This window comes from Onychostruthus taczanowskii, unplaced genomic scaffold (assembly GCF_017590055.1).
Source record: "Onychostruthus taczanowskii isolate IOZ18803 unplaced genomic scaffold, ASM1759005v1 scaffold111, whole genome shotgun sequence".
NCBI lineage: Eukaryota > Metazoa > Chordata > Aves > Passeriformes > Passeridae > Onychostruthus > Onychostruthus taczanowskii.
Genome location: NW_024497741.1, coordinates 639,646 through 655,741, shown reverse-complemented (window position 1 = coordinate 655,741; position 16,096 = coordinate 639,646). Strand labels below are relative to the sequence as shown.

The following is a 16,096-nucleotide window of genomic DNA, read 5'->3' as shown; positions in this document are numbered from 1 at the left end:
ATATGATTAAGCAGAAAGCACTTCCTAGATTAGCAGTCAAGCATTCTATAACGTCTATAATTATGTCAATGTACACCCTGCAAGGCAAAATATTTTCAAAATATTTAAAAACTTAAATATCTGTAAGTGTTTTGAGGACAAGAACAACTTTCACCTTCAGGAAATAAAAGCAATTAGTTGCAATCAGCAACTTTGCTAAGATATATTCAACCATCTGTTCCCTAGAGAGTTTTGCTAGTACGTTTTAAGTATAAACCTTCTTTTAGGTTGAGCAAGAAACATCTTACTCTCTTTTTCTCTTTGTCTCTCCCACACCCATGCATGCACACACTAAATAACCCCAGTTTAGCAAAGATTTCGGACTTTTCTTTTGAGTTAAAAAATTTTGTTATTTAGAGAATATATCAGGACAAGAAATCAATTTGCCTACAAAATCCTATCAAATTGTACAACACTAATTTGTGATGTTCATAAAAAATTCGTGTTAAACAGATGAAATGAATATCTGGGTTTTGTTTTGTTGTAGTGACATAAATGATTTTTATGATTAAGAGAAGCAGCATATTAGCTCCTTTTTCCTTTCAGATGTAAATCATTAAATGTTCTTCTTTATAGGGGATGGAGAGCTGCTGGCTTGTGGCCAGGCTGACAAAACTGTGCTGATATTCAATTCCAGTCTCACTGGTGTGCATAATGTTTTTTCAGGTAAATTTATGAATTATATTATAAAAGATATGAATAGAGTTGATGGTTGAGTTTGACCTAAAATGGGATGGATTCCACTTACATCATCCTGATAACAAGAGAGAGGAAGTATTGATGATTCAAGATGTAAAATTTATTTCTCAGATTGCTTAATTTTGTCCTAGAATTAAAGTGACTACCAGGTGTTCCCATTTCTCATTTTTTTGTGGGGTAAGAGGCAATCTATGATGATATATACTAAAATCTTCATCGTGATGTATAATATGTATTACCATAATTAAAGAGAAAAAATAAAGGCAATATATTGCAATAATAATGCATGTGCATATTATAGCAGTATGTTCTGATAGTTTATTAGCCAAAAATTACTGTGATGACTTGGCAAAAGATGTGTTTGCTTTGCAACTCCAGAATTCTAGAGAATAACCATTTAAACAAAGAGGGACTATTCCTAAGAAGAAATCCAAAATTACAAAAGTGTACGCATATGTAAACATGTATGCTTTTAAATGAGTCTTAAACACCAGATTATGTGTAAATTTCTACAGGAACAGTCTGTTAAATTTTTAGTAACTGTAAATACTGTGACTTTAAATCAGTCCTGCTGCATGTATTTTCTGTGAAAGCTCATAATGGAAAATAAATGTTTTTTACTATCTGACCCTAACAACTATTAAAACCAGACTAATTAAAGATATTTTAGAGAATTATTTCTAAGTAAATAACTCTGAAAACTGATTTGTGAAAACAGTTTTTCTTTTTGAGTAATTTCCATTATATTTAGTGCAAGAAGTGACATAAAGGAGGCAACATTACTGATATTGTCCTTCTCGTGTGAGGAAATTGACAAAAATATGTCTTGTGGACAGACTAATGGGTCTTTTTTTTCTACAATAGCAAGTTCTGAAGTTTTTCACTGACTTACTTCATTGATGCCTTTAATAATTTGTGTCTTTTTTTTTTTTTTTAATTATGCACAAGTCTGAAAAGCAATGTAAACCACATTCTAACATGTATGTAGTTCTTTCCAAAAGCAACATAAATGTTGAACTGCCAGGTAAAGTAATGCATGGGATTAGGAACCACAAACCATTAGCTGCCTGCTTGTTTCATTCACATTGTTTCAATGTGTTCAGAAAACCATGCAGATTACCATGCAGTCACCTGTTTGCTTTCTACTTTTGTTGCTCTTGTTTTAGAAGTGCCATGTGTGTCATGATGTGTTGCATCATGTGAAAAACCATGATGCATTATTCTTACTTAGAGCTGCAATTAATGGCAATGTAAAATTTTTTTCAAGAAATGGAAATTGTATCTATTCTGCTAAAAAAATTCAGTTTCAAGGTGGCATTAACATCTGAATATTGCTGCTTATCAAAAGTCATGGCTCTATAAGGCAGCATCAGAAGAATGGTATAACAACATTTTTGCTGTTAGCCTAATTTATTCAGCCTTGTTCCCTGAAGTGTTGAGTTACAGATTTAGGTTGTTTTGCATTCTTCTTCAGTGGTGACTGTTCAGGTGTCTGTGTCCTGTAGTGAAGTGCAGGTAATGTTGAACAGCTGTGGAGAGTTACAGCCAGCATGGCCTTTCTGAAGAAGTCTCTTTACAAAATCAGCTGCTATATTTCTCAATGTGTTCTAGGGCTGGTGAGCTCTGAGTAATGCCTGCTTTGAATTTTACTGGGCTCTTTCAAGCCAGCTGGCATCTCCTTCACTGTGCTTTGGGACTGTGGGGCCTGGAGAGCAGAGATTCTTAGGGTCTTTGCGTGGCTCTTCCAATTTTCCAAACCTCAGATTTTCCTAAAGTTTCTCGGTTTCCTTACTACTTTAGAAAACCATTTTGTATATTCTGTTGTGGTTTTCTTTTTTCTTTTCTTTTTTTTTTTTGTTTGTTTGTTTGTTTGATTGATTGGTATTGTGTGTAGGTTTTTTTTTCTTTAACGCAGATTATTCAAGGCTTCCAAATATTTTTAGAAAATCAAAGCCTTTAAATAAATCTTTCTGTCATGAACAAAATAAAAATGATACCTACATGTGTATTTGTGCAGTACCTGTGCAGTCTTCTGGTAAAAATTCTACAGCTGTTTGGTAACTGGGAATTAAAATATCTAATTTATAATACTTTTTGTAGACATATGTCTACAAAATTAAATATGTCAGTTGCTATGATATATTTAATAGCCTTCCTGTAATTTAAAGCAAACTATTTTTTTAATATAAAACTTATGTTGAGTAAAGATAAAATGTGCACAAGAGGGCAGCATAAGAACTTTGAATGTTTTAAGGCTAGATGAAATTCATCAGACTTCGTCTGACAAATTGCAATAACATGCATCAAAGTCTGTAAAACTTGATTGGCATGTTCTTTTTTGATCTTTTTTATCAGCTTCAACATAATGTTAGATCAAATTAATAATTTAACTTTTGACTATTGTTTCTGGCTCTTAAAGTTATTTCTTTGTAAGTTTACAATCTTGTTTTTAACAAGCCATTGAAGTGGCGTGCTCATTTTATTTTGCCAAAAATAGCTGGCTCAATAATAAAAGGTTAATAAAAATCCCCAAAGTATTTCAACTATTTTTGATGTCTTAAGGGGTTTCCAGACCTTGTTTAATATAAAATTTCATTATAATATAATACTCAGATTTTTTTTTCCAATACTGAATCTTTACTTAAATTTGATTTCAAGGATATTTCTTTAAAGTGCTCTCCCAATAACTTTGAAAAATTAGAGTTGGAATTATCTTTGTTTGTTCATTAATGAGAGACATTTTCCTGTGTTTTTTGGTGGGAGAAAATTTCAATTGCTGGTATACTGTTACCAGTTTGAATCCAACCATTTGAAACCTGTACTTAGAATGTATTTTAATGTTGTGCATAATTATATTAAAGCAATACAAGTAACTCTAGAGAAATTTATTAATGCAAGACATTATTCTTTTTATTAGGTCATGATGGTGCAGTTAACTCTGTTGGCTGGAGTCATGACAGGAAGTGGTTAGTTTCTGCATCAGAAGACAGAACTTTAAGGGTCTGGTCAGTCTGCAATAAGGAACCTGCCCTAATTCTGGTAACTGGAAACTTCCATTTGTTTGGGCACAGAGAACACAGTTTTGTACTTTCATCTACTTCTGTTCTAAAAGCTTTCTAGAAAGAACCAATTTCTAGAACTACTGAGTGGTGACACCGACTGATAATAATGATCTGAGTGATCTCCATTGACTCCAAAATAGGATTTTCTCCTGATAATTTAGGAAAAGAGAAAATCAACCTTGTTAAAAAAAAAAAAAAAAAAAAAACCTACAAAAAACTGAAAAAAAACCATCTAGTGGACATGTCTGGAAGTTTTGGTTTTATTGTCTGGTCTGTATGTAGTATTTTTATTATCTCAGCTCTGCTTGACTTTAGTGCACTCACTCATTCAAAAAGAAGTTCAGTGTATGAAGCTAGATTGTATTAGCTTCAAATGACTACAGATATACTGCCAGCTAATTTAAGCAGAATGATTTTTTTTTTTTTTGAGAGTAATAGATGTCAAAAATAAGAAGGGCCACTATGTAGAGTTTAACCTCCTGGTCTATGATCAGGATGACAGGGAGGCTCTGCCTTAACACGAGGAATCTCATACAAAAAATATTTATGTTTGAATCCATTCTTAACAAATTCCTTTTTGTCTTAGGGTAAAGAGAAGTTCCATAAGACTGCATGCTTTGCACAGTTTTATTTTATAGATACATTTATATTGCTGTGTTGTGGAGCTGAATTTCATCTATTAAGTTTCCATCTAGACACAACCAAGGATGACCTAAAACGGTGAGTTCCTTTCTCATTAACAGACCACTGAAAGTTCTTGAACAGTTTGATCTGAGATTTTGTGTGTGGTAAGGTGAGCTGAGGGGGCAAAAATATTATAGAAGATAAAAAACTGAACAAATGGTAAAAGCTATTTCCAAAATATCTTTCTTTTGAATGGAAGAACAAGAAGAATTAGGGCTACAACACTGAAGTCTTGGTTGATATTGTGAATGGTATGTCCTGTCTGTTCATGATATTAGACAGTATTGGACTGCGTCCTTAGATGAGAAAAGCTGGTCTAGATTCTTCCTCTGTTTCCTTGGTAGTTTTACTGCTGCACAGAAAAACATACTAAGCACAAGCTTAAATATGTTTAGGAATAGGAGTGCTTTCCTGGGTTGAGGCATGAACCTCGTATGTGGAACTTCACTGAAACATTAAATGGTCAGACAGAATTACGCATTGTTTTCTTCCATAATCTGCTTACCTGGTTTGTTTTACTTGTTAATTCTTAGTTGATGGGCATATTAATAAACCAATAAAAAGGTAATCCAAATTGCTACATAGACTTCAATTTCTAAGAGACAAGAATAAATGTACAGTGTCCAGCTCAGTGTGCCACAATAGCTGCCTGAATTTTAAATGAGTTGCACTTTGAATTAAAGATATATAGGACATGTAACAAATGCATTGTGTCAAAAAAAAATATTCTGAAATATGATAAAATTCCTCTTTCCTTTTTTTTCCCCCCCCCCCCCCCCCCCCCCGTCTGTTACTTTAGTTCAGTTTTCTCATATCTTGCATTTGATGAATTTCATCTCAGTTTACTGTTGGTTTGCTTTCTATGTGAAATTTAACCTGTACCATGCTCTGTGAGGTATTTATCTGTGTAGCAGTCTGCTGTGTAGAAGCACGGTACTTCAGCCAATTCAAACAATTGTTCTTGCATTTGGGAAAAACGTAACTGTTTTAATTAGCCTCTTTCAGCAGGGTAGATTGGACCAGAGGAAACTTCATACGGCCTTCATTAGATTGTACCTATTTTATCAGTCAGCTTATTTAAAGTTAGCTTGGGTAGATTTACCCCAAAATAGAGATAAATCATTTGCTCTTGAAGTCTAGTGCAGTTTATTTTCCAGTTTATTTGAATAAAGTACTTGTGGAAATTACAAAAGGTTCTTGGATTAAATTGCAAAACTCTGTATATTATCTTCTGCTTCACCATCACTACTGAAGTGGTTCTGATGTCCATCTGAAAAGAGCAGCAGATCTTTGTTAGAGAATAACAACAAAAAGCAAAAGCCAAGTCACTAAGCATTTTTCTTTTGAACAGATCTGGCTGACAACCATATTGCTTTTTGTCAAATGAAAAGTTTTGTGTACTTTTAGCATTGTTGGAAAGAAACAGTAATGATTCCTACAGCACGTCATGCATGGACTTCTGCACTTTCATTAGACGGACATGCTAAAATGCAAGTATAATATTTACTGTTACACAGGAATTATTTTAACACTGTGCAGACAATGTCCAGCAATGGCTAAAGCTGTTTTGATCTCAAGTCTAAAACACAGCACCATAAAAGCCACTATGAAGAAAATGAACTCCATCCCAACCAGACCTAGTACAGTTGTTATTGACTCTATTCCTTAGGTGACTTCTATGAAAATCACACTTTCCTTGCCCCTCATATCCATATCCATATCCATATCCATATCCATATCCATATCCATGGAGTTTTGTTTTCTGTTTACTATAAGAACAGATCCATGTTGCCTATGTGGATATATTTCAGTAAACAGAAAGTTCTAATTATATTGAATTACAACACAGTTTTGTGTTGTCTAATAAAAAATGTCTGAAGTAATTTTAGAGGTTTTGGCATGTTTGCCACCTTTGCATGGAGCTGGGAGGTAACCCACAGGGCCTTAAAGAGTTTTGTGTGTGTTGGGAAACAAAATTTCTTTGGCAGTCTGTGATCAGCTCCTTATTCCTCTTTTGTTTAAGTGGAAATTTTTCTTTCCTCACTGTTTCTTCCTCATTTTCTTCCTGATTGCCCTATCATCAGCACATTAAATGCTACACTGAAACCAGTGGCATATCTGCTTTCTGAATATAGGTATTTGCAGACTTTAATCTCTTCAACATTTTCAGTATACATACAGTATATGGTGTTTCATGTTGATGGACAATCAGCCTTCTATATATGAATATCATGGGATTTTTCATCCAAATAAGTTTGTTTACCAAGTTTTAATAGAGTTCAACAATAAGGCAACTTTATTTTTTAATAATGAGAGAAAGCATTTTGATTTGTGGTTCCAGTGGGAGTTTACTGGTGACTAAAAATCATAACTAATTTCATTAACACTAGCATTCATTTGATATTCTTTGCAGATACAAACAAAGGAGTGTTTTCAAATTGGTACAGAAATTTCCCATGACTTCAGCAATGGAGATTACTAGCCTTTCAGCAGTAAATGAATTCTATTCTTGTATCCTTTGTATTTCTTATTTTCTTTATAATTCTTTGGACTTAATGACATGTACATCAGCTAAGGTAAGTAGCATTTGATGATTTACTACTCCTTTTCTATTAGAGTAAAAAACTTGTAATTTTTTGTGATGTTGAACTTCATCTTTAGACATAAATTTTTAGTGTTGTAAGATTTTTGGTGTTGCTCATAGTGCAATAAATACAACAGTGTTTATATATGTGTTTATTTATCTGTATTTTTATCTATCTATACACTTTTGTTCCTTTAGATAAGTTTAACTTTAACACAGAGAACTGTACAGATATTGTACTTACAGCTGGCAGCAACCGAGCATTGGAAATTTTCGACCTCAATGCAGGCTGCAGCACAGCAGTGATACAGGAAGCTCATGTTAGAGCAGTCCATCAGATTTGCCAAAATAAGGTATATACTTTTTGAATTTCATTTGTAGTATCACTACCGCATCATTAACAAAGAAATCAGAAGCTAAAAGTAGAATTTATAGTAATCGGTAAGTTTTTATATGTTGGGGAGGATGGGCAAGAACATGAGTCTGTGTGATAGGTCCATACAGATTTCATTTGTTCTCTAGTGTAAAGGAGGGAGCAGTGAGATTGATTGAATGATCTTGCTATTAGAGAAGTGTTTATTATCTTTTGCCTTACTTGTGCTAGACTGTAATACTGTAGTTCAACAGGAATTTTTCCTTATGTAAGTGTTCTCTTCTGAAGTTCAATCTGACACTGTGTGATTTATTCTGAAACTTTGGAAACAGCAACCAAAAAAAAATTTCTCAGTACTACAATAGAATAGATGACTTAAAACCCCTCACCTTGCTCTTCATTTTTTTTCCTTGAAGACTGATTTGAGTGTTTGTAGTTTTTATGGTAGCATATGTTCTGGAATGCCTGCTGTGTTAGGTTTGGTTGAATGTAGTGCTTCATTCCCAGTTGGAAAGTCCTTGCTTCTGTGGGTTTAAAACAGTCCTTGTTATTACCATTGTAGAACTCTTTGTGGGTTTTCCTTATAGATGAGATCTGGTAAAACACTTAAAATTGTGCTAACTATTTCAGTACTGTTTGTAACACATATAGGCTTAAAGTTCTGGCTTTTCTTTTTGCTGGATCAGCTTGGTGCCTTCAGGTTATTTAATCAAGAAAAACTCTAAAGCTGTGGGCAAGTACTTGGGGGAAAAAACCTAGATGTATGTGGTATAGCAAAGGAAACTGACCATTTTGGGGGACAATTATACATCAAGGTTCTCTATTCTTTTCAGTTATATAAAACTAGTACTTTAGATAAGTCAGTAGGAAAATTACACATCAACTATTTTTTTACATTGGATAGTTTAAAGTTATTAGAGCAAATTGGACTTATAAAAATGTGCAGAATGCTGTGTGCAAACTACATCCTGTTTAAAGTATGAAACACACTGGAATCTAAGGTTCTCTAGTTATGAGGCATGATTCAATGGAAACAAACCTGTGGAGAGAAACAGTTCGTGCTGAAGATGCAGTGCCTACACCCCAAAATTTATGAAGGCTTTCCTTTGGACAATTCCTAGACTCATTGTGTGGACTAAATACTCATTTGTGATTGCAGTATGTATATTCTTGAAGTGCATTTTCTAGTTTAGATTCATGCAAATCAGTTCTCATGTTCCAAGACTGTTTTGTGATTCCACTTGGATAATCATTAAGTGGGTATAATCATAAAATTTACTCTTTAAATGAATAAAAAAGCAAATGTATTTTGGGGGTCATGGGAGATGACAGGGAAAGTATGTACCAATTAAATATTGGACAAACCTGTTAGCAAATTATAAAGTACATAGGGTGTCCTGGAAACCTAGATGATCAGCATGATGTTATCTTATTTTTTATTTTAGACAAAAACACCTGAAGCAAGTATATGTAATTTGCTGTGTAATGACTTTGATTTTAAATTTTTATTTTAATCTGTTCTAGAGATTGTTAGCAATTGCCAGTGTATGTGAAATTCATCTCAGCCTTCAGTGTTTTGATTAAGCTTATTATCACAGTCTGTTGCTTTTTATACTCAATTTTAAGAGACATAGTAAAATGAATTGATTGACATATCAAAATCATCTTCCTGTCTTAGAGTTTAGGAAAACCTGAGATATCAAAATAGATGGCAATTTGAGATCAGACCACAAAGATTCAGAGGTTTAGAGTTAATAATGCATTTGTAATGGTGCAAAACATATTCTTTGAACAGAAAACTGTCATTGTGAGCCACAAACATTTGGATGGTATTATGTTCTGCTAGCACAGTTATAGAGTGCACTCATTTTAAAAGAAACAGCAAAATTTTCAATTTTCTGTTCAGACACCTTTGTTTCAATCTTCATTGGTCCATTAGTTTGGAAGTCTACTTGATGTGAAGACTGAAAAATGGAATGGGTAACTGAAGTTTCAGTCAGTTAATTTTTTTCCTAACCATAGTTACAATGTTGGCAAAAGTGTAAGATCACCAGAAGGTATGGAGTGCTTTCTGATATGTCTATTGATATATGCCTTTAGCATAAGCCAGCTGCACTCCTTGGATGACATAAATGGTTCTCATAAGGAATTAGTGATGGAAAGCAAGATTCTATAGAACCATATCCTCCTTGTGGCCGAATTTTATATGAAGGTTGCAATGTAGTTCATCTAGAGAAACTGAGAAGGGATTACAGTGGTGGATGAGGAGGCTGATGGCGCAGAAGAAAGGGATTTGTGTATCAGAATGAAAGCATACTTTGAAGAGTGTGTGGGATTCTGCTACTTTTTGCATCAGATTATCATAAATTGATGGACTATAAAAACAAAGGGATAAATAAAATTCAGCTTGCATATTATCCCAACTAGTATATATTTTCTTGTCTTCTATATCAATGTTCAGAAGCAGATATAGTTTGAAGGTACAAGTATATGTATTAATAAAGTATATTGCTGACAAAATTTCAGGGCAGAGAAGGAACAAATGGATTGCACTTCTTACCTTTAGTTTTTTCCTGTATTCTGTGTATTCTATAGTAAAGGAGTAATGCACAAAGTAAATGTGTATGTATCTGTAGAACTTTTTGTTTTGGACACTTGTGACCACTGCTGGCTGAAGCAAGGGATGGCAAGCAAATATTTCAAAAGCACAGAAAGGGTGCTCAGTAACTTTTAATGAGTACTGTCCTTTGCATTACTCTTTTTTTATAGTTATACAGAGCTAATGTGAGAATGTGTAGACTTTGTTGGGAAATGTGTTGCATAGTACATTTTAATTCATCTCTTAGAGCAAACTATGCACCAGCTTTCATAATGAATAGAAGATTCCTGGCAGTCAAATACTGATTGCAGGAAATTACCTTGAGGTTTCTGTGATGTGTTCAGCCACATCAAGAAAGTGAATGGTAAGGAAAGGAAAGAAAGTGTTTTAACTGTTTCAGTTTGGTTCCCTGAAGAAAGAAGTTTTTAGCCAGCAAAAAGGCTGGGATTTGCCAATGTGGATGTTAAAATATCAGAGGTTTAAAACTGGATTTAATTATTTAAAAGTATGAAGCCAAAATTAGTCTTGTGATGAATGAATGCAATTGCTACTGAAGTCAGTGGAAATTGGACACCTAGCCCAGGGCTAACAATGTCTTATAATTAATTGTTGAAGTAACCTTTTCTCCCTTCCTTTCACTGCCCTTGTTTTCTTCCCTAAACATCTTGTAATGTCTTGTGCAATCACAAAAAGATCTTCCCCTGCTTCACATGATGGATCCCACAGCCTGATTTTAGTAATCCCCATCAGTCTGTGAGATGTCTCAGACAGCCTGTCTCACTGTCTGTCCTAGTGGGTGTCATCCCTGGATCAAAGGGCTCATGGCTGTCCTGGGACAGCACTGAGAGGAGCTGAGGCCGTGCTCCATTTTTCTGACTGGATTATGGGACTTCCTCTACATGCTCTTTGCATGCTCTTCCTCTTTGATACTTTGCATGTGTGCAGACAAGCTTTTTTTCACATAATCTACCAAATATTTACTGTTTATTTCTTAGATGGACTAAATTATCCACTGAGAGGGTGATGGATCACTGGACTGGATTCCCCAGGGAAGTGGTCCCAACACCAAGCTTGTCAGAGTTCAAAGAGCATCTGGACAATGCTCTTAATCATATGGCAGAATTCTGCAAGGAGCAGAGAGTTGGACTCGATGATTCCTATGGATCTCTTCCATCTCAAGATTCTATGATTCTATAAATAATTAATGCCATGAGAATAGTTACCTGAAACTGATTTGTTGTTTTACAGGGATCATCCTTCAGCACTCAGCAACCTGAAGCTTACAACCTTTTCCTGACCACAGCTGCAGGTGACGGCATCAAACTGTGGGATTTAAGAACACTGAGGTAAGAATGAATTAGGTACCTTGGAATAAAAAGCTATGCTTTGTCTTTATTCAGAATTCATACTTGCTCTCATACATCAGTAGAAGTTTCAATGTGGAACCTGAGCTACAGGTTAATTGAAGTTTACTAGCTTTTAGAGACCAAACAAAGTGCTCATTCCTCAATTATAGTTAGTTATGTGGAAGCCATTAAATATTTAGGATTTATCACTTATGTTTACCCACATTTGTAGATCTAATAATATATATATATATATATAATGACGCCCTAAATTGAATGCTAATGGTATTTCTAACACAGCATGCCATTACTACTAAAAGAATTAAAATCTATGACCTATCTTTTAAAATATAAGCCAATTGCAACAACATTTTTATAAACCGTGTATGTAGTGTTATAAGTTTGAATGATACATTACCATAAACTCCGAATTAAATGCTACGCTGTTTCTAAACACCTTTCAGTTTTGGGAAAGCCTTGGGACAAATGAATAGAACATCAAGGAGGGACCATTGCTCAGGAAAAGTAATACCTGAGGCAAGCTCTGTTGTAGAGGCCAAAATAATTATGTTTAAAAGAAAAGGGGATTGGGCAGGAGGATGTTTAAGCTTTAAAGAATAATTTCCTATTTGCTTTCTGTGTATGTAAAGATATCTATGGAAAGATGTCATATAATTTTTCTGGTACTGAATTTTCTATTTGGGCAATGCTTAATGAGCCTTTCGTTTATTTCCATCTTTCTGTGGTAAGAATGCATTAAATCTATAGGGGGCATATGTGTTCTTTTCAAAATCATTGCTGTATTACCTTCACTCAATGACAGAAAGTAATGAAACTAGAGACTGCTGGGGTTGGAATATGTTACCTACTTATGTTTTTCTAATAAGCTGCTCAAACTATGTTGCTGAAGAGTAATGAAAAAGTAGAAAGCTTTTCACAGATCACTTATCTGTCTCTTTGTTTCTAAATACTAATATAAGTCAGTGAATGGTAAAATAGTTAAAGTGTAAAATCTGGGCAATCAATTAAATTAATATGTCTTGAGAAGAAGGAGAAAATTTATGTATGTTCTTGCTGTATATTTAATTTGGCTAAGTCAGGGTATTCTAGTGTCCACTGTGCTCTATTAGCCAAGCTTCAAAAAAGTAGTTCAAGTCCTTAATGACAGATATTTTAAGGGTGCTTGTGAGGTACTATGTATATGTGTGTGTTTGTTACACATTACACAGTGATCAGTAGTATTAACTCTTGTGGAGAATAAATAGAAAAAATAAATAATTGTTTTTCACTTGCTAGCAATTTTCAAGGGAAAAAAGAAAAGCAAACCACATTTTTTAAAAGGAAATTTTCTGCCATTGCTCAGACCAGAGACTGCGTCTTCTATATTTTAAAATCTGTTCCTGAGTTCTCAAAAGGAGTAAAACTGTTCAAATTTTCCTATGTGTTCACCAGGTGTTTTTCACATAAATAAATTTTAAATATCTAAGTTTGGAAAGCTCTGTTTGAACTTGGAATAAGTCTCTGCTGAAGTGTTAGGTCTATTATAGTTACACAGACTGAACACTTTTGCTTATTTTTTTTTTGTTCATAGGTTTTGTCCAATCAAATCCAGTCCATCCCTTACACTGTTGAGTACTTACAGGAGACATTTGTTCCTAAACAACCTTATGGTGGGCCAGTACCTTTAATCTCTTAAAGTTGTTGATTTGTAAAGTTAGTATATCAACAACTGTTTCCAGTCCCTCTGGAATGACCTTTGTGTCTGCTTTACATTTGCCAAAATAGGGTTTTTTAGTGTGTCTTTGTCCAGTGTTCTTGAAATATAGCAAAGGTAAGTCCACCTTGTCATTTATACTGTTGGCAGTGTTGTGGATAGTAAAACTAACTGCAAGATCTCCACTTTATTGTTTGTTGATTTTGTTCTAAATACTTTCCCTACATGTCCACAATGAAAATTGTTTTGGTTTTCTTTAATCTGTTTGTTGCCCTTGAGAATCTGTCCATTGTTACTTTATTTAAGAATTGTGTAAATAAGTACGAAAGTACAAAATTTTGATTAAATAAGGGGGGAAAATCCATGCAGCACAGTGCTCTTCAAAGCTGCTGTTGAAAGCATGGGAAATAATTTGCAGAATAACTGCACAATTCCCTTGGACTTTTAGGGATTTTTTAATTCAGTTTCTTTGATAATGGTTCCTTTTCATATGACATGCATTTCTTTTCTCACAATTGACTGAGGAATCATAGCAGGATGCTCCAGTTCTTTTTTGATCTGCATAGATTAAATCTTCAAACAGGTTAACTTGGACTACAGCTTTATAAGTTCTGAATATATCGATACTTTTGCTTTGAGTTCTACAAGAATTTTACTATCCAGCCTGTACTAGCAAGCTCCAATTTTTTTCCCAGTGAAAATTCATTTAACTTATGTTCTTGAATTTGGTGAAATTATTTTGCACTTTCAATTTTCATAATATTTTCTGAATAAAGCTGTGAATTTGTCTGTCTCTTTCACTATTGATGATCTGGAGGCATTCCAAGATTCCTTCAGCAAGTGCCAGAATGTCTCATGGGTTCCTCTGAAGGTGGTACAAGAAAAGATATTTTAATTTTCTGATGTTGTCCGCCAACCTCACACAGCCAGGTCATCTTGCCAATAAGTGAGGGAATCTTGGACACTGCTAGTGGCTTTTGGATTTACTCAGACTCCTGCTCCATTTGCTTTGAAATGCATGGATTTGTAAAGTTTCATTTGAAGATTTTGAGTATTTTTTATAATTTTCCTGCATTCTCCTCATTTATAACTAAAGCTAAGAAAAGCTCTAGATGATTTACAAACCAGACTTAGGAATAAAGAAGCAAGAAAAGTAGTTTTTCTTGGGAGAAGGAAATTATGGCTACTCTTCTTCCAGATTAGGATAACAAACTATGAGACCTTATGAATACATGCTTTAGAGTAAGATAATGGCCTTTGACCAACTGCCAAGATATTCTGAAGAGCAATTTAAGTCTATATTGTCTAAAAGAATGACTACTTGGAGAACAAGTAAAATTACCTTCTTGTGTCCAAGGTGAAAGCAGTGAACACGAGTTAGGCTGAGATGTGGAAATCTGAGTGAGACGGATATTATAGTCACCAGGTTCAGGATTCCCAAAAAAGAAAAAGCATTTAATGATCAGGAGGTACAAAAAGTTAATACATTTTTACATTTTTGGAGGAGTTGAAGTGTTCTTTGTGATGAAACCTTGTCGAGTCATTCATATGTAAGACACGAGAAACTTTACCATCCTTTCTCATACTTCTGTGTGTATTGAATGTATTTTGGAGACATTGCTACTCTTTCTGAATTCAAGAATCTAGCATTGATTTATACTCAGCCGTACCTGTTGTCTCCACCAATTAAACTTAATATCTCAGAAAAGTCTGGATTGGAATGACACAAGTTGCTGAGTTCTTTAAGCCACAGATGCCAGATATATCAGAAAATTCCAATACACTAAGCCTCCTTGTCTGCCAGTCCCACCTGTGTTTAGTGGCTGTGCTCATGAGCATATAGGGCAGTGAGATGTACTTTTGCATCCTAGTGCTGTAAAAACAATGCATAGAAAGAATGTAGAAACTTAGGAATTAATGAACATTAAATTTCAATTCCCTTATATAGTAAACTCATAACAACAGGAAGTATCAGACTAGACTAAATACCAGCTTCTTTATTATGTTCATATATCACTTAAATTTTGTATGACAGTTTTTAATTGTTCTTTACCAGTCTGAATCCTTTTAGTTTCTCACTTCCTCCGACTTGTAGATTAGATAATTCTGTGCTTGAAATGTGCAGAAGAAAGGAAATTTCCTTCATTCATTCTGTTAGGAGGAAACTATAAATTCATAGGGTTGCACCCTTCACTTCATTAAATGCATTTAGAATATTGACTAAACACTTAGTAGCACCAGCTCACATTCACTAGCAAAGTTACATGAATACAGATATCTTCATGACTGGATGCTAATGAGAAAAATTGTTTGTTCAGTTTTCTGCAGCTTCTTTTGCATGGGTCATTCCAAGGAGTCCTCTTCCTCAAGAGAGGTTTTAGAATGGGAAGTAGTGTAAAATTTTCCTCCCCAAGGCATATTTCAGATCTCCTGTAAAGCTTTTAAGCACTGATGTGGACCTTCCCTGCTCATCAGTAAATTATGGCTAAAGCCATCATGCAATAAAGCTTCATCCTTCTTTGTGTCAATAATTGTGTGACCTGGCTCGACATCAGATTTTCAGATGCATATTTAATCAAGTTATCAGCTGTACTGTGAGGACCCTCACTGCACCACTGGGCCTTAATTGCCCTGAGCAGCCTTGGAATCCCACCCATGAAGTCTGCTCCTTGCTTCAGACTGTGGAAGTCTATAGAAATGAGCTGGCAGAAGCCTTATGAAGTTCAGCAAGGGGAAGCACAAAGTCCTTGTGGCACCAAATGCTACCCCGAGACACCAGTATATATTGAGGGGGGCAACTAGGTGGAAAACAGCTTTGCAGGAAAGGAGACCAAGATGAACATGAGCCAGAAATGTACCCTTGAGGAAAAGAAGGCTTATCCTGGGCTGTATCAGGAAGAGTGTTGCCAGCAGGTTGTGGGAGGTGATACCTCCCCTCTGTTTAGCATTGGTGAAGACACACTGGTTCTGTGTGAGCAATGAAGTTGGATAAGATG

General features: G+C 34.7%; 1 protein-coding gene across 1 annotated transcript in view; it reads left to right on the top strand.

Annotated features, from left to right (window-relative positions):
- Window positions 1–16,096, top strand: part of WDR27 (WD repeat domain 27) — a 59,223-nt gene that overhangs the window by 21,394 nt on the left and 21,733 nt on the right. The window contains exons 18-23 of the mRNA XM_041424221.1: window positions 616–705; window positions 3,656–3,777; window positions 4,387–4,520; window positions 6,898–6,995; window positions 7,300–7,421; window positions 11,289–11,386. Coding sequence (XP_041280155.1) covers window positions 616–705; window positions 3,656–3,777; window positions 4,387–4,520; window positions 6,898–6,995; window positions 7,300–7,421; window positions 11,289–11,386 — 664 coding nt within the window. The remainder of the gene's footprint in view (window positions 1–615; window positions 706–3,655; window positions 3,778–4,386; window positions 4,521–6,897; window positions 6,996–7,299; window positions 7,422–11,288; window positions 11,387–16,096) is intronic.